At 45.4% G+C, this 27,558-nt stretch overlaps 1 protein-coding gene and 1 long non-coding RNA gene across 27 annotated transcripts in view; both read left to right on the top strand.

Moving 5' to 3' along the window:
- Positions 1-27,558, top strand: part of LOC139580875 (neurexin-1a-like) — a 61,910-nt gene that overhangs the window by 15,974 nt on the left and 18,378 nt on the right. For 9 of the 26 annotated variants that reach the window (XM_071409983.1, XM_071409982.1, XM_071409967.1 and 6 more), the window contains 13 exons: positions 3,702-4,003; positions 4,629-4,652; positions 8,370-8,531; positions 10,115-10,186; positions 10,347-10,571; positions 10,725-10,887; positions 13,743-13,873; positions 14,072-14,256; positions 14,995-15,062; positions 16,556-16,759; positions 20,675-20,701; positions 22,675-22,797; positions 23,087-23,236. In XM_071409983.1, the coding sequence (XP_071266084.1) occupies positions 3,702-4,003; positions 4,629-4,652; positions 8,370-8,531; positions 10,115-10,186; positions 10,347-10,571; positions 10,725-10,887; positions 13,743-13,873; positions 14,072-14,256; positions 14,995-15,062; positions 16,556-16,759; positions 20,675-20,701; positions 22,675-22,797; positions 23,087-23,236 (1,836 nt within the window). The remainder of the gene's footprint in view (positions 1-3,701; positions 4,004-4,628; positions 4,653-8,369; positions 8,532-10,114; positions 10,187-10,346; positions 10,572-10,724; positions 10,888-13,742; positions 13,874-14,071; positions 14,257-14,994; positions 15,063-16,555; positions 16,760-20,674; positions 20,702-22,674; positions 22,798-23,086; positions 23,237-27,558) is intronic. The other 17 variants (XM_071409985.1, XM_071409984.1, XM_071409992.1 and 14 more) reach the window with 6 other exon arrangements.
- LOC139580878 (uncharacterized) lies at positions 16,768-18,422 on the top strand. The gene is made up of 2 exons (XR_011676111.1): positions 16,768-17,631; positions 18,303-18,422. It is a non-coding gene; the product is annotated as an uncharacterized lncRNA (long non-coding RNA).

The raw sequence follows: 27,558 nt of genomic DNA, 5'->3' as shown, positions 1-27,558 counted from the left end.
ACCATGACTGACCCACCGCCAAACCGGTCATGCTGGAGGATGTTGCAGGCAGCAGAACGTTCTCCACGGCGTCTCCAGACTCTGTCACGTCTGTCACATGTGCTCAGTGTGAACCTGCTTTCATCTGTGAAGAGCACAGGGCGCCAGTGGCGAATTTGCCAATCTTGGTGTTCTCTGGCAAATGCCAAACGTCCTGCACGGTGTTGGGCTGTAAGCACAACCCCCACCTGTGGACGTCGGGCCCTCATACCACCCTCATGGAGTCTGTTTCTGACCGTTTGAGCAGACACATGCACATTTGTGGCCTGCTGGAGGTCATTTTGCAGGGCTCTGGCAGTGCTCCTCCTTGCACAAAGGCGGAGGTAGCGGTCCTGCTGCTGGGCTGTTGCCCTCCTACGGCCTCCTCCACATCTCCTGATGTACTGGCCTGTCTCCTGGTAGCGCCTCCATGCTCTGGACACTACGCTGACAGACACAGCAAACCTTCTTGCCACAGCTCGCATTGATGTGCCATCCTGGATGAGCTGCACTACCTGAGCCACTTGTGTGGGTTGTAGACTCCGTCTCATGCTACCACTAGAGTGAAAGCACCGCCAGCATTCAAAAGTGACCAAAACATCAGCCAGGAAGCATAGGAACTGAGAAGTGGTCTGTGGTTACCACCTGCAGAACCACTCCTTTATTGGGGGTGTCTTGCTAATTGCCTATAATTTCCACCTGTTGTCTATTCCATTTGCACAACAGCATGTGAAATTTATTGTCAATCAGTGTTGCTTCCTAAGTGGACAGTTTGATATCACAGAAGTGTGATTGACTTGGAGTTACATTGTGTTGTTTAAGTGTTCCCTTTATTTTTTTGAGCAGTGTATATTAGAGACCATCCAATCGCTGATGAATTTGTTTTATACAATGCCCCTCATTTTGAAGTCAAACAAACGACTTCTAGGATGACCGTTTCAGACTGAATGTATGTAGCTATCGATAGAGCAGTGGGAATAGATTCAGGGTGATTCGTCAGGCAACTAGGCCCTATGGTGTACGTGTTAAGGGGATAGGATATAAGTGTAAAGGGTTTAGGGTGTAACTTGGCTGTATGTACCAGACTGAAGGTTAATATCTGGAGTCTGCATGTATTAGCATACATTAGCATCACAGGCGGCTAGTGGCACATTATTAATTGGGGAGGACAGGCTCATTGTAATGGCTGGAATGGAATAAATGGAATGGTATCGAACACATGGTTTCCTTGTGTTTGATACCATTCCATTCAGTCATTATTATGAGCCGTCCTCCCCTCACTAGCCTCCTGTGGTTAGCATACATTCTAGAGCTGGACATCCATTTGTATGTGTGGGCGAGTGTCTCAACAAATGCGTGTGCTAGTATGTACACATGGTGTATGTACGATGTGTAGACTTGTATGTGTGTGTGCAGGCTGGAAGGAGCTGATAGAATAAGTGCATGGTTAGCTGAAATGAGGTGCAGGGTGTTATCTCCACGGCTACAGGACTACTACTGTGGATTTAGATACACCAGCATATGTCTCTCTCTCTCGCTCTCTCAGGTAGTGTTGTCAGCCTGCTGTTTCTCTATCCGCCATTTTGATTCAGTACAGCTGTCCCTGATAATGTACTGTTCACTCAATCACCCTCTCTCACAAACGCACACACGCACGCACGCACGCACGCACGCACGCACGCACACACACACACACACACACACACACACACACACACACACACACACACACACACACACACACACACACACACACACACACACACACACACACACACACACACACACACACACACACACACACACACACAGCTGTAGCCCTATTGCACAGGGTTACCATGGAAATGGCAAATGACTATGTGAGAGGCTGAGAAGGAGAGAAGAGCCACTACATCAACTGCAGTGGGTGTGTGTGTTTGTGTATGTGTGTGTACGTGTGTGATAGAATAGTGAACTGGCCCACAGATCGATGTAGAGATGTTTTATGTCCTGCTGTCTGATCTAATGACATGACTGTAAATAAGAGCCAAAATGGCAGAATGGTTGCCTGAAATCGAATGGCATGACTGTAAATTAGATCTAGAATGGTGGTGGAAGGGTCTGTGTTTTCTTCATTGTGAGAAGTTGTCTCCTCTCATACTCAGCCCTGTCATTTGTGTGTGCGTACGTGTGTTTCCTGCTCACTCTCGCTCTCCCTCCACGGTAAAGACTCGCTGCAGGCTCTGAGTTGGTAATAGCTTTCCTGACTCAAATACACCAATATTTATACACACACACACACACTCTGGGAGGGAGGTAATTATACCCAGAACACGGTCACACCCATGATGACATGCTGGCAAAGACATTTCTGTTCCCACTTACATCCTGGCACACATACTGGCATACAATTGATTCTATTATGCTAAATTATAATCTATATAAGAATGTTAAATTATATTCGATATAAGAATGTTCAATTATATTCTTATCGCTACATTTTAATGTATTGTATTACATTGTAGATCGTTACATTCTATTGTAGTCAGTGGTGACGTGTAGAGGATGCTGCCAGTGCCAGAGGCTCAGGGGGTTGCCTTAGATACTGCTGGAAGGAGGACAGGAGAGGAGGGAGGTGTGAGAGATAACAGAGAGAGTGATGGAGGAAGCGGAGAAGGATGACTCGGAGAGGGGAATTGGTGTGAAAGAAAGATAGATAATGTTGCCTCACTCATCTCTTCCCGGTGTGTCTGTGTGTGGTTGTGTGGGATGTGTGTCTGCCTGCATGCGTGTGTATGCAATGAGATAGTCTAGTGTCCTTGAGGGTCAGTAAAGGTGGACATGGTAAGTAGCTATATTGGCTTGAAGCTGTCTGAGCTGTGGTTGGCTGTTCTGGCTGTCTGCGCTACTGGGCTGGCATGGCTAGTTGCTGATAGGTGCTTAAGAATACATCACTTCACACTACACAGCATTCCTCTGTTAAGAAGATGACAGATTTCATTTTTTATTTATATATATTTTCATTTAACCTTTATTTAACTAGGAAAGCCTGTTAAGAACAAATTCTTATTTTCAATGACCCCGGCCAAACCCTCCCCTAACCCGGAAGACGCTGGGCCAATTGTGCGCCGCCCTATGGGACTCCCGAACACGGCCGGTATACAGCCTGGGATCGAACCAGGGTCTGCAGTGATGCCTCTAGCACTGTGATGCAGTGCCTTAGACCGCTGCGCCACTCGGGAGGCCAAATGATTGTTGAATGCATAATGACTGCTGAATTCATCAGAAAGTGAAGTATCACGACAGATCCATATGGTTCAATGTCAACTCACTCATGAACGATGCAGTCAACTCATTCCAGACTACTGGATGAGCAACCAAAAAGTTAGATGTAGAAATGCCTCCGGTTATTAGGTTTCCGTTTGTCACTAACATTGCTGTTCACACATTCAAAATGGGGCTCTTGATATCATATTATAAATATTATTACACATTAAAAACAAACATGGAATGTTTTCTGTTTCTCTTTCTCTCCACTTCTCTCCCAATCCCTTCCTCCATCCTTCCTTCCTTCCTTCCCTCCCTCCCTCCCTCCCTCCCTCCCTCCCTCCCTCCCTCCCTCCCTCCCTCCCGACCTCCCTCCCTCCCGACCTCCCTACCTCCCTCGCACCGTCCCTCCTACCCTCGCACCCTCTCCCCTCCAGCCCGTGAGGACTTCTTAGCAACATTTAAGGGATCAGAGTATTTCTGCTATGACCTGTCTCCCAGCCCCATCCAGTCCTCCAGCGATGAGATCACCCTGAGCTTTAAGACCCTGCAGAGGAACGGCCTGATGCTCCATACAGGAAAGTCGGCTGACTACGTCAACCTGGCCTTAAAGAACGGAGCCGTGTCACTGGTCATCAACCTGGGGTCCGGGGCTTTCGAGGCCCTGGTGGAGCCGGTTAACGGGAAGTTTAACGATAACGCATGGCACGATGTCAAGGTCACGCGCAACCTGAGACAGGTAACCTGGCAACAGCAGGGGAGGGGGATGTGGGAAGGAAGTGGGAGAGGGGAAGGGAGAGGGGGTTATAGAGAAAGGGAGGGAAAAAAAGGGATAAAGAGGGTGAGAGGGAAAGACAGGCTGAGAGAAAGAGGGTGTTTGTGTGTGAGAGATCGAGAGAGAGAGAGAGAAAGAGTGAAAGAGGGCATATCTTCGCTAAACTCACTGTATGTATGTACAGTATGCGTGTGTGTGTGTGTGTGTGTGTGTGTGTGTGTGTGTGTGTGTGTGTGTGTGTGTGTGTGTGTGTGTGTGTGTGTGTGTGTGTGTGTGTGTGTGTGTGTGTGTGTGTGTGTGTGTGTGTGTGTGCACTTGCGTGTGTCTTTAGCGCCAAGGCTGGGGGTACTATGGTGCTGCTAACTGTAGTCTTCTGCTGTTTGCCTGTGTGTGTACCAACTACTAACTACTAACTGTACTTACTAACCTGCTAGTAATACTAACTAACCTCCATCCATGGAATGTGTCATACTACTAACCTGTTGCCTTCTCCACTCCTCTCTAACCTCCACTGGCCTTCTACCTTTTCTTTTCTGGAAGTTGTTCTGTTCACACTTTTTGCTTTCCTTTCTCCCCGTCTCCCACAAAGCACTCAGGCATTGGACACGCTATGGTAAACAAACTCCATTGTTCGGTAGATACCATTCTAATCGTTTCTTCGTTTGGGTTTGTCTATTTTCTTTTTCTGAGCCGTAGAACAACTAAAACTATACTAGAACAGGATGACGGCGGTTGGTACTCTACGCTTATCACTCCCCTCCTAGCCACACAATTTTTTTTATACCTTTCCTTTGACCTTTTTCCAACATTCACCCCATCTCCCTGTGGTTGATATGTAGGCGTGTCCTGATTGGCTCATCCCTCACTTGCACGCGACTGGCCGCTCCCCATGCATGGTACAACTTCATGGTGCCTCTCTGATTGGTCCATTAGACACAGAGAAAGGCCAACCCCCCCCCCGTTTTTTTTATCCTAATCTCTCTCCATTCCTCCTCTGTATGCTGTCCATCCTGCTGCTGAGCCCAGGCTCTTCTGTTGTCATTCGTTTTCTCGTTCCTGTCTTCCTCCTGCTGTTGACTGCATGCAGAGAGAGGAGGCTGCATGTGTGTAGAATGACATGACTAACCCATCTAACGCTCTGCGTGTCCGTGTGTGAGTCAGTATGTGTGTCACATCATTCAGACCTGCTGATCTGACTAACTCCCCACTCCACACACTCACATACGCACCCACAATCTAACCCGTCACCCCTACCCGCTCACACACTGTAACCCCCAACACCATCATCACTACTAACGTCTTGTTTATCACTAAACTCAACACAACTAACCCCAATGACACCATTTACTAACACACTACAAACTACTATTCTACTAACCTGGAACTGACTACTAACTACTAGCTAACACACTAACAGCTGCACGCTAACTAACACACTAACTGACTGTGGCTGCTGAGCCTCTGTTGAGGCCTTACGAACACTTGCCTGATTTACCTGGTTAGCTACTGATGCTAATGCTATATAGTCAGGGTAATCCTTGTTAGCTACTGATACTAGTGCTATATAGTCAGGGTAATCCTTGTTAGCTACTGATACTAGTGCTATATAGTCAGGGTAATCCTTGTTAGTTACTGATGCTAGTGCTATATAGTCAGGGTAGTCCTGGTTAGCTACTGATGCTAATGCTACCTATAGCCACGGTAATCCTGGTTAGATACTAATGCTAATGCTCGCTATAGCCTGAGCTAGCTACAGTACACATGTTACTCTAAACTACCCGGTGGGTTAGCCGTTGTTGCTAATCAACAACAAGCTTGTTTGCGTTTTATAGAACCAATGTTCATCATTTGGTTGTACTCACGGCAGATCGATTACAATTGGTTGTGGCAAAAAGGTCAAGAGGTGTTGTGGAATCACTGACAAAGAAGACTGAGTGCTGCTTTTCTTTAGCATCAACGTTGCCATAAGAAGTTAAAACTCGCCACATATCTTATTACTGCTTGAACTGGAGCCTGAAAATGATTGAAAATAGCATTTATTGGGTGACTAGATTCCCTAATGCACAATAGGGGACATTGATTTGGAGCAAATTCCGCCATCCCGTTGAGCTCAATCCACCCACTAGGGTTGGGTGGTATCCAGATTTTCATACCGTCATTCAGTTTCTGTATCATATCGGAGTATTTGCTATTACCGTAAGTGCACACACTATACACACTTTTTTATTTACAATTTAGTGCAACGGGGATCTTGATCCAGGAGTGGATTGAATGCTTCTAATCTGGGTACCAGTCTTTTTAGCTAACATTCCACTCCTTGCCACTCCATGTCATTGCCAAAGATACTGGCCTTTCGGCAATCTCAACGTTCAATATGTAGCTGGATTAACGGTGGAGTTGCTCATTGCTTGTTTGAAATAACATTAATATTTTCCATGACAACATGCCGAGCCTCAAAAATCGAAATAAAAATTATAAAATCAAAAACAAACATTTAGCTGTTAGCTAGGCAAGTTGTTGTATTTTGAGGCTTAAAATCAAAGCAAATAGGTTTTGTGGTTGGAATTTCAGTAGCCTGTATATTTAGTTTGAGGATTTAGACTACTTTTGACAGACTAGTGTCATCTGGACAAACAGAAAATGGTTGCTTAGCAACCGTATACCAACGTGTTCCATGGAGAATAAAGTGACCAATATTTGGATAATCATTGTGATTGGAGGATAGCTGTGAGAGCTATCAATTAGGATCAGGATCAACTCCTCTATTCTCCTTGAGCTCATTAATGATAGAATGTTCATATTTGAAAATTGCAGAAAGGCCAGTCTCTTTGGCAATGGCAAGGAGTGGAATGTTAGCTAAAGAGACTGGTAGTCAGGCTAGAATGTCCTGCTGTGACCAAGAAGCTTGTTCTTGACATCTAGCCACTTAGCTAGCAAGTTAGCAAACCAAATGCAAAGCTGGATACCTGAGCTGAACATAATTTATTTGACACATCTTAGTTTTCTTAAAGGTATACTTATAGTTTTAAGCACTGGTGTAGCACACACTCCTGCTGGGGTACCTCCAACGGTATTGAAAATCGTACCGTCGATATTTCGAATTACCCCGGTATATGGTATAAAGGGTTATTGCTTAAGCCTAACACCTACTCTCTTGCCTTGTGCTCGTGGTGATATTTAGGCAGAACAGCGGAGAAGTCATGCTTTTTGCGTTATTCAGAGTGGAGATACAGAATTGAGGCAATGAATCTACACGAAACACTTCCCCCAATTCGTCAACCCACCATTGTCTGTGGATGAAATGGGGAGTTCCACATTTCCTCCATGCAATGCTCCACGCAAGAAGTATAAATTGCCTACTAGTCAGCTAGTTTTAACTAGGGGGCAAGCAATGCTAAGCTAATACCATAGCTGGCAAAATAATGAACATAGATAGCTAGCATGTACCTAAATATTGGAACTGACTGTTAAGATGCATATTGCCATGAGGAACTAAATGTATGGGTGAAGGTCACCCCCAGGGCAGAATTGATATGCATAGCATCTTGTCCATGATGCCCTGAGGGCAAATGACTTCAAGCACAAATTAGTAAAATGCTTTTAGGGCAGTTTTATGTAATAATCGAGTCCAGGACTCTACGATTTCCATGACTTGGAGCTTCACTCAGACTTGGCCATTGTTGACTTGAACTTGGACTCTGACTCAAAGACTTGTGACTTTGTCAGGTAAAGTCCCTCCCTATCATTACATGTATATCCAGTACAACATCTTAGCTACAACAGCAAATGTTAGGTAGCTACAGTATTAGCAAAATATTTAAAATGATAAACTTCTCTTGAAAGTTCTTTGGACCGCAGCCTGTAGCACTAACAAGGGAATTGTAACTCGACTACAGCTTGAGTATAAAGGACACAGACTTGGACTCAGATTTGCATTTGCTCTACCTCCATGACAGATCTGCCCTGAGAACGGAATTGGTTCCATAATACTCTAACGAGCCCAAACCACCTCATGACACAGACAGGAAACATGTCCCTTCACAGCTAAACCAATGACATCACAGAATAAACACAGTTAGACCAATCAAATCACACAAACCAAACACAGCTAGACCAATGAAATCACAGACCAGTCCCAAACAACTGACCAAACAATCCAATCCAGCTGACCAACCAATCCACTGACCAACCAACCACAGCCAAGACCAGACCAGACCACCTCCCCAGACCCTACCAAGCCAGAAAGGGGCAGACTAATTCGGCTGGCTAGCGCGTAGCGCTGCATTTGGTGTGAGTATAGCGTGTCCTTTCCCTGTGCTTTGTTGCATAGGTGACCATCTCTGTGGACGGCATTCTGACCACTACGGGCTACACCCAGGAAGACTACACCATGTTGGGCTCAGACGATTTCTTCTATGTGGGAGGAAGTCCCAGTACTGCCGACCTCCCTGGATCTCCTGTTAGCAACAACTTCATGGGCTGCCTCAAAGAGGTGGGGAGCACACACGTACACACTAACACACTTGTACACATCTACACGTCATACACATGAATACACACATCTACATATGCAAATATCATTCATATACAGAGCTAGGCCTACAGGCTAATCTACACACTCATGATCTCATACTGTATACAGTAGTAAGGGACAGCGAGATACACACACATTTGGCTGCGACACACAAACACACACACACACACACACATTTGGCAGAGGCACACACACCCACCCTCCCTTGTGCAGGCTGCAGCATCAGAGAGAATCAGAGATGAGTGTTGCTGAGGGAGCAGATGCAGCGCTAAGCGCTAACATGCTAATTAGCTCTGCCACCGAGACCCTCTATCCATCCGCTCTGCTCCAAAAAAGGGCCAACAGCACACACACACGTACACACATAAACACTGACATATGCACAAAAATGCATGTGCACACACACAAGTAAACAGACACATAAAAACTCACAAACAAACTGACAGATGATGTGCCAACAGAGTGGCATCAGTATTATTAGCGTGTGTGGGGGGGGGGGGGGGGACACCTAAAATCCCCACAGTTCACCACAACGATAGTAAAACAAGGAAAATGCTCCCTAGTGAGGACATTTCCCACATCCTCATGAGGAAAAAGGATATTTTTAGCTCAGGGGTTAGGTTTAGGGTTAGCATTAGGGTTATGGTTAGAATTAGGGTTAAGGTAAGGGTAAGGGGTTAGGGTTAGGAGTTAAGGTTAGGGTTAAGGTTAGGGAAAATAAGATTTTGAATGGAAATCGTAGGTCCCCACGAGGATAGAAGAACATAACGTGTGCGTGTGGTTGATTGGAACTGATGTGTTGTAGGCAGGCTGCTGTCAGAGAGACATTTACATATCTAATGTGATCATATGCTAATCCATGGGAAATAATTAAGATGTACGACTGAACACACTCGCATGACTGATCATCAGCCCTGTACAACATTTCATGCACACCAACACCAACACCCAAACCCATGCACATACACACACGTATATACACACAAACACATTCTTTCTCTCCCACACACACACACACACACACACACACACACACACACACACACACACACACACACACACACACACACACACACACACACATAAAAGGGTATTTCAGTGATGCGTTTAGCTGAGTTCTGCACAGTTCACAGACAAAGGTCTGATGTATGAAAGCAGAATGTGTGTGTGTGTGTGTGTGAGTGACATTGCAGCCATGAAAATGCTGCTCACACACTTGGAGACAAAGATGGAGAGAGAAAGCGGTTCTATATTGAACCCTAATGAACAGAAGCCTTTTGCACTGCACCTCATAAGTTCTTCCTCTCCTCGTCTCCTCTCCTCGTCTCCTCTCTTTTATCTAGACTGGTATGACAACACACGTTTGGAGGAAGCAACATAAGAGGGCTACCTGAGGTTTCGCTTCTTCTGTCCAACTAGCTCTGAACATTGTGACTGAAGGAGAAGAGACAAGGAGAGGGATATACCAGACTATTGATTGCTCTCTTCCTTTAACTTCTTACCCATGACCCTTGCCCTGACCCCTCAACCCTGACCTCTAGGTGGTGTATAAGAACAATGATGTACGGTTGGAGCTGTCTCGGCTGGCTAAGCAGGGAGATGCTAAGATGAAGGTAAGACACCATAGTTTCTTATTCACTGGTCTCAAATCACATCCTAAACCTTCAGTAGTCTATTGCCGCACAGCTCTATTCCTCGCTGTTTCACTTTATTTTGTTGCGTCTATTTGATGTAAAATTTGTTGCATTTTAAATGCACTTCCCCATCCATCAGGTGAGCGGTATGGTGGCGTTTAAGTGTGAGAGTGTGGCGACCCTCGATCCTGTGACCTTTGACACCCCGGAGTCGTTTGTGGCATTAAGCAAGTGGAGCGCCAAGAAGGCGGGGTCAATCTCCTTTGACTTCAGAACGACAGAACCCAACGGACTGATGCTCTTCAGCCACGGGAAACCACGGCAGCAGCAGCGCAAAGACCCACGCACACCCCCCACGCTAAAGGTAAGGACACACACACATTAACCACCCACCGACCCTCGCACCTAACGCACCGTAAAGGTAATGACACACACACGCATTCATATCATATTGATCTTTATACTGTTGTTGGTGTTGATGTTGATGTTTATATTGTACTGTTTTTTTCTATTGTTGCCGTTACTGTTGCAGGTGGATTTCTTTGCCATCGAGATGCTGGATGGTCACCTGTACTTGCTGCTGGACATGGGCTCAGGAACCACCAAGACCAAGGCCATCGACAGGAAGGTCAATGATGGGGAGTGGTACCATGTCGACTTCCAGAGGGACGGGCGCTCAGGTATCTGATTTATTTATTTTATGTAACCAGGTCTAGGTGCCGTTTATCATGTTTTGTGTTATGTTTATTTCATCCCTATATCTACCTATACTTACATTATATATAGAAAAGTATGTGGACACCCTTTTCAAAATGTGTTGTTTCGGGCTATTTCAGTCACACCCGTTGCTGACAGGTGTATAAAAATCGAGCACACAGCCATGCAATTTCCATAGACAAACATGGGCAAACTGTGACTTTCAACGTGGATCACAAGATGCAACCTTTCCAACAAGACAGTTTGTCAAATTTCTGCCCTGCTAGAGCTGCCCCGGTCAAGTGCTGTTATTGTGAAGTGGAAACATCTAGGAGCAACAGCGGCTCAACTGCGAAGTGGTAGGCCGCACAAGCCAACAGAACGGGACCGGCGAGTGCTGAAGCGCGCAGCGCTTAAGAAAATTCTGTCCTCAGTTGCAACACTCACTACCGAGTTCCAAACTGCCTCTGGAAGCAACATCAGCACAATAACTGTTCTTCGGGAGCTTCATGAAATAGGTTTCCATTGCCTAGCAGCCGCACACAAGCCTAAGATCACCATGCACAATACCAAACGTCGGCTGGAGTGGTGTAAAGCTCGCCGCCATTGGACTCTGGAGCAGTGGAAAAGCGTTCTCTGGAGTGATGAATCACGCTTCACCATCTGGCAGTCCGACAGACGAATCTGGGTTTGGTGGATGCCAGGAGAACGCTACCTGCCACAATGCATAGTGCCAACTGTCAAGTTTGGTGGAAGAGGAATAATGGTCTGGGGATGTTTTTCATGTTTCGGGCTAGAACCCTTAGTTCCAGTGAAGGGAAATCTTAACGCTACAGCATACAATGACATTCTAGATGATTCTGTGCTTCCAACTTTGTGGCAACAGTTTAGGGAAGGCCCTTTCCTGTTTCAGCATGACAATGCCTCCGTGCACAAATCGAGGTCCATACAGCAATGGTTTGTCGAGATCGGTGTGTAGAAGAACTTGACTGGCCTGCACAGAGCCCTGACCTCAACCCCACCGAACACATTTGGGATTAATTGGAACGCCGACTGTGAGCCAGGTCTAATCGCCCGACATCAGTGCCCGACCTCACTAATGCTCTTGTGGCTGAATGGAAGCAGGTCCCCACAGCAATGTTCCAACATCTAGTGGAAAGCCTTCCCAGAAGAGTAGAGGCTGTTATAGCAGCAAATGGGGGCCCAACTCCATTTTAATACCCATGATTTTGGAATGAGATGTTCATGTAGTGTACCTGTTTAGCACCTGATTTGTCCTCATTGATTATATCTTGCTGCCAAGTGATTGTGTGGGTGGGAATTAGTCTGCCTGGGAACATAGACCATTTTTAACCGTATCTTACTCTTTTTGTTTATGACAATGACAGAAAAAGAGAAGGGAAATAAATGGACTAAACTTATTCTTGGATTTCTCTCTTTTATTCGATTGTGTGTTGGAATTATCCCCAGGTCACTACCCAGCAAGCACATTTCATGGGTGTTGTGGGAACATACGTTTTTTGTGTCTGATTTGTTCTGGGAACGAATGCATACGTTTCCTGACCGGTAAATCCGTTTTTTAAACGTTCTGAGAACAGAAGTGAACGTTTAGCCTGTTCTGGGAACATTCATTTTTAGGTTGCAGGGAGGTTCTGAGAACGTTTTACTCTGGTTCCTTGAAAGTTTTCCTGGGAGGTTTTATTAACTCCCTGAGAATGGAAATTATAGGCTAGTTGGAGGTTTTTGAATAACTTCCTTAAAACTTTCACTGAATGTTTCAATAAGATTTTTAATAAAACTGCTAACTCCAAGCACAGATAGGACACATGGAAATTCCTTTCCTTAGGCATTAATCATGTAAACACATTTATTTTTTTATTTTGATACGGCATCAGTGAGATTCAAACCAATAATCTTCTGTTCTTTATAGATGGAATTAGTTCATTGCGCCACCAGGATGGAGCTAGCATGCCATGTGTTTTAACTTTTCATTTTATTCTATTCAAACAGACCCCATTTCAAAGGAAACAAGCACTCATTAAGATCAGTTGTGGACAATTCTCTGAAATAATTTTCTTGTGGTTTTTATGGAATGTTTTCTTAACCTTCTCAGAACAATTTGAGAACGTGACATTTAATAGAACCACGAGGAAACCTGTAGGAAACATGCTGACGTACTGAAATTCCCACAAAAGAACATTGTTTCTTAATGTTCTCGGAACTATTTGAGAACATTGCCAATGTCAAACCAGTCCAACATTTTAAATTAAATGTATCCATGTTTGAACTTTTAGGAAACATTAAAGTGCCTCGTCACTTTAACCCTACCTATATGTACATCGCTACCTCATTTATCGACTGGGATGTAGTGCAATACTCATTATTGTTATTCGTTATTCACTGTGTATTTATTCCTTGTGTCACTATTTCTATTTTATCTTTAACTCTGCATTGTTGAAAAAGGACCCATAAGTAAGCATTTCACTGTTAGTCTACATCTGTTCCCAGAAAGTTGTGGGAAGGTTGTATGCAAAATAATCATTGGACAACCACGCTCTCACCAAGCTCTAAGAAACATATGGTTCTCAGAACGTTATGTGCTAGCTGGGTAGTAAGTGGCATCATAACCTTTTTGGTATTTGCCATTACACAAGGCAAGTAAATTAAGAACAATTCTTTATTTACAATGACGGTCTGGCAAGTGGCGAGGGGCAGAGGGGAAAGGTCTCTTAACATTTACATTTGAGCCATTTACCAGACTCTCAACTTACAGTCAGTGCACCCTAATCATTGACCTCCCTTCACCCTAACCTGCGTGTGTGTGTGTGTGTGTGTGTAGGTACTATCTCAGTGAACTCACAGCGTACAGCGTACACGGCTCCAGGGGACAGTGAGATTCTAGACCTGGATGATACTCTGTACCTAGGAGGATTACCAGAGGATCGCCAAGGACTCATCTTCCCTACTGAGGTGTGTGTGTGTATGTGTGTGTGTTCGCACACTTGAGTGTATCGTGTGTGTGTGTGTGTGTGTGTGTGTGTGTGTGTGTGTGTGTGTGTGTGTGTGTGTGTGTGTGTGTGTGTGTGTGTGTGTGTGTGTGTGTGTGTGTGTGTGTGTGTGTGTGTGTGTGTGTGTGTGTAATCTGTCTGTCTCTCCTCCTCTATGTAGGTGTGGACAGCGTTATTGAACTACGGCTATGTCGGCTGCGTGAGAGACCTGTTTGTGGACGGTCAGAGTAAGGACATCCGTCGTCTGGCTGAGGTTCAGAGGGCTGTAGGGGTTAAACCCTCTTGCTCCAGAGAGCCTCCTAAACAGTGTCTGTCCAACCCCTGCCAACACAGCGCCACCTGCAGGTACTACTGTACTACTTCATCGCCACTTACTCAAGTCAAGTCTACTGTCTACTGTACTATTTTGCCGTCTGCCTGACTGTTTCTAAAGGACTGCCTGCACGTTTAACTGAGGTTTAGGCAGAAAGAAGACATTATCTAGACATATTTACCGAATGTATTAAAAAAAATTATAACAAAAATGTTTTATTGTCACATACACCGGATAGGTGCAGTGAAATGTGTTGTTTTACATGGTAGTATGCGACCCTGGAGCAAATGAGGGTAATTAGGGTTAAGTGCCCTGCTCGACAGATTTTACACCTTGTCGGCTCAAGTATTCGAACCAGCGACCTTTCGGCCCAACCGCTAGGCTACCTGCTGCCCCGTTGTCAATAAAGCACCTTGAATTTATATATTTAATTTAGCAGACAGTTTTATCCATATCGACTTACAGTCATGTGTGCATATATTTTACGTATGGATGGCCCTGGAAATCAAAACAACCCTGGCGGTGAAAGTGCCATGCTCGACCAACTCGACCAACAGGACCCTTCGCTAAACCCCCGCCCCAGAACTTTGGCCAACCAATCGCAGCGCTCCATTGGATAACAACTGTCGCTAACCAAGCTCGAGTACAGTGCCTAGGACAAGCTTTAGTGAAGGGTGAATTGAGGAATTCCAGTGTCTGTAGACTGATCTACTCTGGCATGACCCTTGACTTGACCCTTGACCTTTAACCCTAACCTCTGATCTCTGCAGGGAGGGCTGGAACAGATATGTGTGTGACTGCTCTGGGACCGGATACCTGGGACGGGCCTGTGAGAGAGGTGAGCGGATGGGGAGAGATGGAGAGAGGGGGAAGGAGGTGGTGTGGTTTAGTCTCTGGTTTATTAAAGCATTGTCTACTGTATAGTTACTTCCCCTGAACAGCCATACTGAACCAATATAACATATAAAAAGAGACAGACCGAGAGAGATGGAAGAAGGTAGAGTGAGTGAGTGATGGATGAAGTGAATCCCTTAGAGACTTATTGGAAAGATGAAGTGAGAGACAGATGGAGAAAAGAAAGATGAGTCAGAGAGGGAGGAGAGCGAGCATGTTGTCATGGTGAAGCAGCTGATTCTGTTACCATGGTAATTCATTTTCTTGCCAATGTCTAACAAACACACACACCTCAGATCTGTCCATAATAGGGAGATTAAATTGAAAAGAGAGAGAGAGAGAGAGAGAGAGAGAGAGAGAGAGAGAGAGAGAGAGAGAGAGAGAGAGAGAGAGAGAGAGAGAGAGAGAGAGAGACTCAGTAACTGGTGGTTCTGTGGATTAAAGGATGGACAGATGGAGAAACAGATGGAGAGAGTGATTTGCCATGTTTACTCCTACCTGCGGTTCTACCTCTTTCTTTCTCTATCCCTCTCACTCTCTCCATTTCCCTCACTCTCTCTCATCTCTCTCTCTCTCTCTCTCTGTTCCCAATATTCTCACAGATCTGTTTGTTTCTTCAGTTTTATTCCAGAGCAGTCGTCACAAGGACTCGTTCAGACATACTGCCTTCATTATCATCCCTCCTTCTCAATCTCCCTCTTTCTACGCCCCTCCTCAGTCAGGTGCTCTGCTGAAGTGCCATTTTAGCGTTTCAATTAGTCAGCTGTTTAGAAATTACTCAGGTGTGTGTGTATGTGCACTTAGTGTATGTGTTAGTTAGTTATGTTTTCGTGATGTAACAGGCTAACCTCCAGTTAATGAGGATTCATTTGCATTTTAGCCAAAAGCTTTTCTCCCGCTCTTCCACTCTCTTCCTCTCTCGCCTTCTCCCTATCACTCCTTTGCTCTATCCTTCCTCGCTTTACTGAACACTCCTCTGTTCCCTCTGAAATTCACTCCCTTATTCACATTCACACACACACAAACACACACTGAGCTCATTAGTATTCATGAGGCCTCTCTCTTCCTGTTCTCTTGTTTTCGCCTCCAACGGTCTTCCACGGAAACAGAGATAGGAGGAGTGAGAGAGAGATGAACGAAGGATCAGAGAGAGGTAGAAACAGAGAAAAAGGATAGAACCATCTCTCTCAGCCGTCTCACGGAAAATAAGCAGCTTTCAATTTGATTTCTTTTCTGGCATTTAAATCAAACTGCAGACACTGGTTTGATTTGGTCTCATCTGGACTGGTCTGGACTAGTCTGGACTTGTCTTTTCTTGTCACTGGCAGATATTCATGTCTTCTTCTGGTTCCCTCCTTTCTTCCCTCTTTTCTTCCCTCTTTTCTTCCCTCTTTTCTTCCCTCCCTCCCTCCCTCCCTCCCTCCCTCCCTCCTCTAGATGCGACCATCCTGTCCTATGATGGTAGTAAGTTTATGAAGGTCCAGTTGCCCGTAGCGATGCACACCGAGGCGGAGGACGTGTCGCTACGGTTTCGCTCCCAGCGGGCCTACGGTGTTCTCATGGCAACAACATCCCGGAACTCAGCCGACACGCTCCGACTGGAGCTGGATGGGGGCCGTGTCCGTCTCACTGTCAACCTAGGTACACACACATACACTGTCAACCTAGGTACACACACATACACTGTCAACCTAGGTACAAACACATACACTGTCAACCTAGGTACACACACACATACACTGTCAACCTAGGTACACACACACACCTACACTGTCAACCTAGGTACAAACACACCTACACTGTCAACCTAGGTACAAACACACCTACACTGTCAACCTAGGTACAAACACACCTACACTGTCAACCTAGGTACAAACACACCTACACTGTCAACCTAGGTACAAACACACCTACACTGTCAACCTAGGTACAAACACACATACACTGTCAACCTAGGTACAAACACACATACACTGTCAACCTAGGTACAAACACACATACACTGTCAACCTAGGTACAAACACACCTACACTGTCAACCTAGGTACAAACACACATACACTGTCAACCTAGGTACACACACACACCTACACTGTCAACCTAGGTACAAACACACCTACACTGTCAACCTAGGTACAAACACACCTACACTGTCAACCTAGGTACAAACACACATACACTGTCAACCTAGGTACAAACACACATACCCTGTCAACCTAGGTACACACACACACCTACACTGTCAACCTAGGTACAAACACACCTACACTGTCAACCTAGGTACAAACACACCTACACTGTCAACCTAGGTACAAACACACATACACTGTCAACCTAGGTACAAACACACATACACTGTCAACCTAGGTACAAACACACCTACACTGTCAACCTAGGTACACACACACACCTACACTGTCAACCTAGGTACACACACATACACTGTCAACCTAGGTACACACACACACCTACACTGTCAACCTAGGTACACACACACATACACTGTCAACCTAGGTACACACACACACCTACACTGTCAACCTAGGTACAAACACACATACACTGTCAACCTAGGTACACACACACACCTACACTGTCAACCTAGGTACACACACATACACTGTCAACCTAGGTACACACACACACCTACACTGTCAACCTAGGTACACACACATACACTGTCAACCTAGGTACACACACACACACCTACACTGTCAACCTAGGTACACACACATACACTGTCAACCTAGGTACACACACATACACTGTCAACCTAGGTACAAACACACCCACACTGTCAACCTAGGTACACACACATACACTGTCAACCTAGGTACACACACATACACTGTCAACCTAGGTACAAACACACCCACACTGTCAACCTAGGTACACACACACACCTACACTGTCAACCTAGGTACAAACACACATACACTGTCAACCTAGGTACAAACACACCCACACTGTCAACCTAGGTACACACACACACCTACACTGTCAACCTAGGTACAAACACACATACACTGTCAACCTAGGTACAAACACACATACACTGTCAACCTAGGTACAAACACACATACACTGTCAACCTAGGTACAAACACACATACACTGTCAACCTAGGTACAAACACACATACACTGTCAACCTAGGTACACACACACACCTACACTGTCAACCTAGGTACACACACATACACTATCAACCTAGGTACAAACACACACAAACACTGTCACCGTGGTACAAACACACACATATACTGTCAACCTAAGTACACACACACATACTGTCAACCTAGGTAAACACACACATACTGTCAACCTAGGTACAAACACACATACACTGTCAACCTAGGTACACACACACACCTACACTGTCAACCTAGGTACACACACATACACTGTCAACCTAGGTACAAACACACACACATACTGTCAACCTAGGTAAACACACACATACTGTCAACCTAGGTACAAACACACATACACTGTCAACCTAGGTACACACACACATACACTGTCAACCTAGGTACAAACACACATACACTGTCAACCTAGGTACACACACACATACTGTCAACCTAGGTACAAACACACCTACACTGTCAACCTAGGTACAAACACACACATACACTGTCAACCTAGGTACAAACACACACTGTCAACCTAGGTACACACACATATACTGTCAACCTAGGTACAAACACACATACACTGTCAACCTAGGTACAAACACACATACACTGTCAACCTAGGTACACACACACATACTGTCAACCTAGGTACAAACACACATACACTGTCAACCTAGGTACAAACACACATACACTGTCAACCTAGGTACAAACACACATATACTGTCAACCTAGGTACACACACACATACACTGTCAACCTAGGTACACACACATACACTATCAACCTAGGTACAAACACACACAAACACTGTCACCGTGGTACAAACACACACATATACTGTCAACCTAAGTACACACACACACACTGTCAACCTAGGTAAACACACACATACTGTCAACCTAGGTACAAACACACATACACTGTCAACCTAGGTACACACACACACCTACACTGTCAACCTAGGTACACACACATACACTGTCAACCTAGGTACAAACACACACACATACTGTCAACCTAGGTAAACACACACATACTGTCAACCTAGGTACAAACACACATACACTGTCAACCTAGGTACACACACACATACACTGTCAACCTAGGTACAAACACACATACACTGTCAACCTAGGTACACACACACATACTGTCAACCTAGGTACAAACACACCTACACTGTCAACCTAGGTACAAACACACACATACACTGTCAACCTAGGTACAAACACACACTGTCAACCTAGGTACACACACATATACTGTCAACCTAGGTACAAACACACATACACTGTCAACCTAGGTACAAACACACATACACTGTCAACCTAGGTACACACACACATACTGTCAACCTAGGTACAAACACACATACACTGTCAACCTAGGTACAAACACACATACACTGTCAACCTAGGTACAAACACACATATACTGTCAACCTAGTTACACACACACATACACTGTCAACCTAGGTACACACACACATTCACTGTCAACCTAGGTACACACACATATACTGTCAACCTAGGTACACACACACATATACTGTCAACCTAGGTACACACACACATACTGTTAACCTCAGTATACACATACACACACTTTTAATCAAAGCACATACACACATATTGTTAGCCTAGATGCACACAGACACTGTCAACCTAAGTACACACACATAACCTGAGAACAGGGTGCACATATACATTTACACCAAAATCTGATATTACACAAACACTCACATCCACACTATTGTGCTGTACTGTCTGTCTGTCTGTGTATTGTCGAACAGAGGGTTGGTCCTCACGGTCCGAGGCTGCATTCCCTGCTTACTCCCAGATGACCACTGCACCCCGAAGATCACACACACACACATGCAGGGGTGTGTGTTGGTCTCTGGCTGTAGCATCTGCGTCTCTGCTGTGGTTGACCACACCCGACACACTGAGGTATTAGGGGAACCATGACCTCTGACCTCCCATTAGCCTCTGCTCCACCAGGGGCGGGATTTGGTACTCTGTTGCTAGGTGATGGAAATATGGGGCCACGCCGACCTCAGTGTCCTGATGTTATGGATGTCATGGTCACTGAGGCCATCACTCTGACCAGAGTAGCCAATGACACACTTATACTGAAACCTCTCACTCTCCCTCAGCCAATTACAGAGCAAGCCAATTCAGAGATCAACTAATCTTATCTGCTGGATTCACTGTGCTGTTATGCCATTTGCTCAGAGCAGATTGCAGAACGCCATATCCTCTGCTCTGATTGGCCCGTAACCCCCTCCCAGCTTGCCCCCAGGAGGTGGGGAGAGTGTGTGTTCTCAGTGAGGTGTGTAGCGTGTGTTGGTGTGTTGGTCCCCAGCGCGTGGTATTGTGTGTTTGTGCAGCGTTAACCCTCTGCTCTGCTCTCCCTCCAGACTGTATCAGGATTAACTGTACCGCCAGTAAGTCACACCCCATCTCACACTACCTCTCAGTACGGGTGTGTTTGTGAGCGTGTGTGTGTTTGTGAGCGTGTGTGTGTTAGTGAGCGCGTGTGTTTGAATGCGTGTGTGTGTGTGTGTTCGTGGATGTGGGACTGTATGCTTCTTCTAGAATCCAGGGTTACTAAGGCAGCCATTTTAGAGAAAAGGCAAGAGAGAAGAGCGAGAGAGGAAAGAGGGGGGTGGGGGGTGTTAGTGAAGGAGGCAAGGGGGGAACAGGAAAAAGAGGTACAGAGGGAAGACATAGAAGAGCCAAGGGAAAAGAGAGAGTGAGAGAGAGATGTACAGAGGAGTGTGAAGGTGTGGAGTTCCATCACGGGGATTGACTGGAAGCTTCTTAGGGCTTCTGGGTAATTATGTCTCCTTCACGCTGGAAACAAAAGACTCTATCCCTCCATCCCTTTACATCCCTCCATCCATCCCTTCCTCTCTCCCTCTGTCTGAGGGCTTGGTTTGTCTGGATGTTGTTTTCGTGACTTGAGCTCTGTGTGTGCGTGTGTGTGTGTGTGTGTGTGTGTGTGTGTGTGTGTCCTTTCACCACGGAAGACGACTCTATGACGGTATCCTGGTACTCTCAAAGGGAGAAGGTGTTGCCATAGGAACAATACTAGCTGACTTTCTTATCTCCATCTGCAGTATGTAACATAATGCTTTTTATAAGCATATAAACCTTCAAATGGATTATGATTTTCTAATGATCCTGAGTTATCAGCCATTTTGAGTCTAAAATACTGCCATAGAAAGAACTTAATATTCTGAGTTGATTATAAAACATAACAAGAGTTCATACCATTCAATAACTCAATGATAATGTCACCATTGAGTCTATGGGCGTGCAAAAGGACAATCAATTATATTACATACATTTGATTTGTATAAGTTCCATAGACATTGGTTCCGCAATTAGCCTCTCTTCCATGACCATATTTCATGGTCCTGTGAGTGTGTGTGAGTGAGTGTGTGTCCTGGCTGTTCTCGAGTTGACATGGATCACTGCCTCATACTCACATAAGCCCATTCACCCCATCTCATACACACACGCACACGCACACACGCACACACACACACACACACACACACACACACACACACACACACACACACACACACACACACACACACACACACACACACACACACACACACACTCAGGCAGTGATCCATGGTAACAGGATGAGATGCTCATGCCCAGAGCACAGCTGAGACTCCTCAGGGGAGCCCTCTGTCCTCTCCTGAAAACTAATCACACTTAACACACCTCACACACACACTCACACATGCATGTACACACAGAGAGAGACCTCACACATGCAGCAATATGCTATGTGTATGTGTGTGTGTTTGTGTCTGTGTGTGTCATGGTGCTGACATTTCCCACAGCAGAATCTGTCAGGCTGTTTACCTCTCGCCTTATCATCACTCCTATATGTCAACCCCCCCAACCCCCCCCCCCCCCCCCCCCACACACACACACACACACACTGACACGCGGGTCTAGCCTGGCGAGTTTTCACTATTTGAGAGAGAGAGAGAGAGAGAAGAAAGACTGACAGGGGGAGACAGAAAATGAGGAGAGATGTACAGAGACAGAGAATGAGAGGGGGGATGAAAGGACTGACAGAGAGAGAGAGAAACAGAGAGAGAGAGATGGACAGTGAGACAAAGAGGGAGAGAAGAGGGGAGGGAAAAAGAGAGCGATGGATGGAGAATTTTCCTCCTGCTGTATGCCAGCTCTCCATCAAGCCCTTCTAGCTACAGGGCTGAATATCTAGTGCCACCATGTGGCTGAAACGGTAGGACTCAATGGCAGGAGACATGGGTGTGTGTGCCTACCTACCTGTGTGCCTGTGTGTGTGTGGGTGTGTGAAAGTATGTCTAAGGTGTTTGTCTGTGTACAGGTATGTGTGTGTATTAACTAACTGGAATGTGTGTAGGTAAGGGTCCAGAGACCATCTTTGCGGGGGTGGGGCTGAATGATAATGAGTGGCACACGGTCAGAGTGGTGCGTCGTGGGAAAAGCCTCAAACTCACCGTCGACGACCTGCAACCTGTAGAAGGTAACCATAGCATCCCCCCAACACTGTCAACCCTGACTTTTCAGCCCTAACCTTAACCACTGTCCTCAAACCCATAACCTGCAGACCTGGCTCAAATACATACAAGCACTTGAAGTGCCTTGTATTTAGCTTACCTGGTCCAATGTAACTAATGGAATATTCCCAAAAGTGCAAACTCCACTCACCCGAGACTCTGGTCAAGCTAAATCAAGCGCACCTCAAGTGTTTGAATGTATTTGACCCCGGTCTGCTAATCTCTCCCCTGACCCCTGACCTCTAACCCCTCCAGGTCAGATGGCAGGCGACCACACCCAGCTGGAGTTCCACAACGTGGAGACAGGCATTGTGACGGAGAAGCGCTTCATGCCCGCTGTACCCTCCAACTTCATAGGGCACCTGCAGGGCCTCACCCTCAACGGGATGCCTTACATAGACCTCTGTAAGGACAGAGTACACACCTACACACGCCTTACACCAGGGGTGTCAAACATACAGCCCGCAGGCCGGTGGTTTGAGTAAGAAATAATAATAAATATATATGTGTACAAATACAAAACATTAAGGACACCTGGTCTTTCCATGACGTAAACTGACCAGGTGATTCCAGGTGAAAGATGAAAGCTATGATTGCGTATTGATGTCACTTGTTAAATCCACTTCAATCCATGTAGATGAAGGGTAGGAGACAGGTTAAAGAAGGATTTTTAAACCTAAAGACAATTAAGACATGTATTGTGTCTGTGTGCCGTTCAGGGGGTGAATGGGCAAGACAAAAAATGTAAGTACATTTGAACAGGGTATGGTAGTAGGTGCCAGGAGCACCAGTTTGGGTCAAGAACTGTAACGCTGTAGAGTTTTTCACACTCAACAGTTTCCCTTAATGGCCATGTGGTATTAAGTATTCACCCCCTTGGCATTTTTCCTATTTTGTTGCCTTACAACCTGTAATTAAAATGTATTTTTGGGGGGGTTGTATCATTTGATTTACACAACATCCCTACCACTTTGAAGATGCAAAATATTTTTTATAGTGAAACAAGAAATAAGACAAAAAAACTGAAAACTTGAGCGTGCATAACTATTCACCCCCCCCCCCCCCCCCCCAAAGTCAATACATTGTAGAGCCACCTTTTGCAGCAATTACAGCTGAAAGTCTCTTGGGGTATGTCTCTATAAGCTTGGCACATCTAGCCACTGGGATTTGTGCCCATTCTTCAAGGTAAATCTGTTCCAGCTCCTTCAAGTTGGATGGGTTCCGCTGGTGTACAGCAATCTTTAAGTCATACCACAGATTCCCAATTGGATTGAGGTCTGGGCTTTGACTAGGCCATTCCAAGCCATTTAAATGTTTCCCCTTAAACCACTCGAGTGTTGCTTTAGCAGTATGCTTAGGGTCATTGTCCTGCTGGTAGGTGAACCTCCGTCCCAGTCTCAAATCTCTGGAAGACAGAAACAGTTTTTCCTCTAGAATTTCCCTGTACTTAGCGCCATCCATCATTCCTTCAAATCTGACCAGTTTCCCAGTCCCTGCTGATGAAAAACATCCTCACAGTGAAACATGGTGGTGGCAGCATCATGCTGTGAGGATGGTGTCCTCGGGTGATGAGAGGGGTTGGGTTTGCGCCAAACATGTTTGCTTATTTTTTTCTTTAAGCAATGGCTTTTTTTTCTGGACGCTCTTCCGTAAAGCCCAGCTCTGTGGAGTGTACAGCTTAAAGTGGCCCTATGGACAGATACGGCAATCTCCGCTGTGGAGCTTTGCAGCTCCTTCAGGGTTATCTTTGGTCTCTTTGTTGCCTCTCTGATTAATGCCCTCCTTGCCTGGTCCGTGAGTTTTGGTGGGGGCCCTCTCTTGGCAGGTTTGTTAGGGTGCCATATTCTTTCCATTTTTTAATAATGGATTTAATGGTGCTCCGTGGGATGGTCAAAGTTCCGTATATTTTTTTATAACCCAACCCTGATCTGTACTTCTCCACAACTTTGTCCCTGACCTGTTTGGGGAGCTCCTTGGTGTTCATGGTGCCACTTGCTTGGTGATGCCTCTTGCTTAGTGGTGTTGCAGTCTCTGGGGCCTTTCAGAGCAGGTGTATATATATATATATATACTGAGATCATGTGACAGATCATGTGACACTTAGATTGCACACAGGTGGACTTTGTTTAATTAATTATGTGACTTCAGAAGGTAATTGGTTGCACCAGATCTTATTTAGGGACTTCATAGCAAAAGGGTTGAATACATATGTGCACACCGCTTTTCAGTTTTAAATCTTTTAAAGAAAAATGTAACAAGTTATTTTTTTCATTTCACTTCACCAATTTGGACTATTTTGTGTATGTCCATTACATGAAATCCAAATAAAAATCCATTTAAATCACAGGTTGTAATGCAACAAAATAGGAGAAATGCCAAGGGGGATGAATACTTTTGCAAGGCACTGTATAATCTCCACCAGCACAGCCAGAAGAGGACTGGCCACCCCTCAGAGCCTGGTTCATCTCTATGTTTCATCCTAGGTTCCTGCCTTTCTAGGGAGTTTTTCCTAGCCACTGTACTTCTACATCTGCATTGCTCTTAGGGGTTTTAGGCTGGGTTTCTATATAAGCACTTTGTGACATCTGCTGATGTAAAAAGGGCTTTATAAATACATTTGATTGATTGATTGATATCCCATGTGTATCAAGAATGGTCCAACCCCAAAGGACATCCAGCCAACTTGAGTCAACATGGGCCAGCATCCCTGTAGAACGCTTTCAACACCTTGTAGAGTTCATGCCCCGACAAATTGAGGCTGTTCTGAAGGCAAAAGGGGGGAGGGTTGCAACTGAATATTAGGAAGGTGTTCTTAATGTTTTACACACTCAGTGGGGGAAAACAACTCAAATACTTTACAATGACTAAAACCAAATCGAAACTGTGTAGGAAGGATAATGGACCTATTGTATATTCATACTGTTTATTGACTGCGTACAGCTTGCTAATAATCACCAAAATGAAAGCTAGACAGTCAGGGAGCATCGGAAATTCCCTAAACGATGGATAGAGGACTATTTTCTGAAAATGTTCACAGCGAGGAAATATAGCCAATTTTTTGTGCGGCCCTCCGGACCTTGTTGAAGGCTGAATGAGGCCCCCGGGTCAAAATGAGTTTGACACCCCTGCTTTACACACACCTCACCCTCAACGGCATGCCCCAGACCTCTGTAAGAACAGAGTATTCAACTACCAACACTACTTATACCCACACACCTTCAACATACACAACTGCACTTACGCTGAATGACACGCCATACATAGGCCGCTGTAAAACCAGAGTACAGACACACCTTACATGCACCTCAAGCTGGTAAGCATTCCCTATAGACCTCTGTAAGGATAGAGAACACACGCCTACACACACCTTACACACACATACAGTGCCATCGGAAAGTATTCGGACCCCTTGACTTTTCCCACATTTTGTTATGTTACAGCCTTATTCTAAAATGGATTAAACTCATTGTTTTCCTCATCAATCTACACACAATACCCCACAATGACAAAGAAAAACTGTTTTTTATAAATTTTAATAGATGTATTAATATAAAAAAACAGAAATACCTTATTTACATAAGTATTCAGACCCTTTGCTAGTATACTCGAAATGAAGCTCAGGTGCATCCTGTTTCCATTGATCATCCTTGAAATGTTTCTACAACTTCACTGGAGTCCGCCTGTGGTAAATTCAATTGATTCGACATGATTTGGAAAGGCACACACCTGTCTATATAAGGTCCCAGAGTTGACAGTGCATGTCAGAGCAAAAACCAAGCCATGAGGTCAAAGGAATTGTCCGTAGAGCTCCGGGACAGGATTGTGTCGAGGCATAGATCTGGGGAAGGCTACCAAAACATGTCTGCAGCATTGAAGGTCCCCAAGAACACAGTGGCCTCCATCATTCTTAAATGGAAGAAGTTTGGAACCACCAAGACTCTTCCTAGAGCTGGCCACCCGGCCAAACTGAGCAATCGGGCGAGATAGGGCTTGTTTAGGGAGGTGACCAAGAACCTGATGGTCACTCTGACAGCGCTCCAGAGTTCCTCTGTGGAGATGGGAGAACCTTCCAGAAGGACAACCATCTCTGCAGCACTCCACCAATCAGGCCTTTATGGTAGAGTGTCCAGACGGAGGCCACTCCTCAGTAAAAGGCACATGATAGCCGCTTGGAGTTTGCCAAAAGGCACCTAAAGGACTTTCAGACCATGAGAAACAAGATTCTCTGGACTGATGAAACCAAGATTGAACTCTTTGACCTGAATGCCAAGTGTCACGTCTGGAGGAAACCCTCCACGATCCCTACGGTGAAGGATGGTGGTGGCAGCATCATGCGGTGGGGATGATTTTCAGCGGCAGGGACTGAGAGACTAGTAAGGATAAATAAATGATAAATGGAGCAACGTACAGAGAGATCCTTGATGAAAACTTGCTCCAGAGAACTCAGGACCTCAGACTGGGGTGACGGTTTACCTTCCAACAGGACAATAACCCTAAGCACACAGCCAAGACAATGCAGGAGTGGCTTCAGGACACATCTCTGAATATCCTTGAGTGGCCCAGCCAGAGCCCGGACTTGAACCTTATCTAACATCTCTGGAGAGACCTAAAAATAGCTGTGCAGCGACGCTCCCCATCCAACCTGACAGAGCTTGAGTGGATCTGCAGAAAATAATGGGAGACACTCTCCAAATACAGGTGTGCCAAGCTTGTAGCGTCATACCCAA

Source organism: Salvelinus alpinus, chromosome 7 (genome assembly GCF_045679555.1).
Source record: "Salvelinus alpinus chromosome 7, SLU_Salpinus.1, whole genome shotgun sequence".
Lineage (NCBI taxonomy): Eukaryota > Metazoa > Chordata > Actinopteri > Salmoniformes > Salmonidae > Salvelinus > Salvelinus alpinus.
This window is presented reverse-complemented; position numbering and strand designations above follow the sequence as displayed.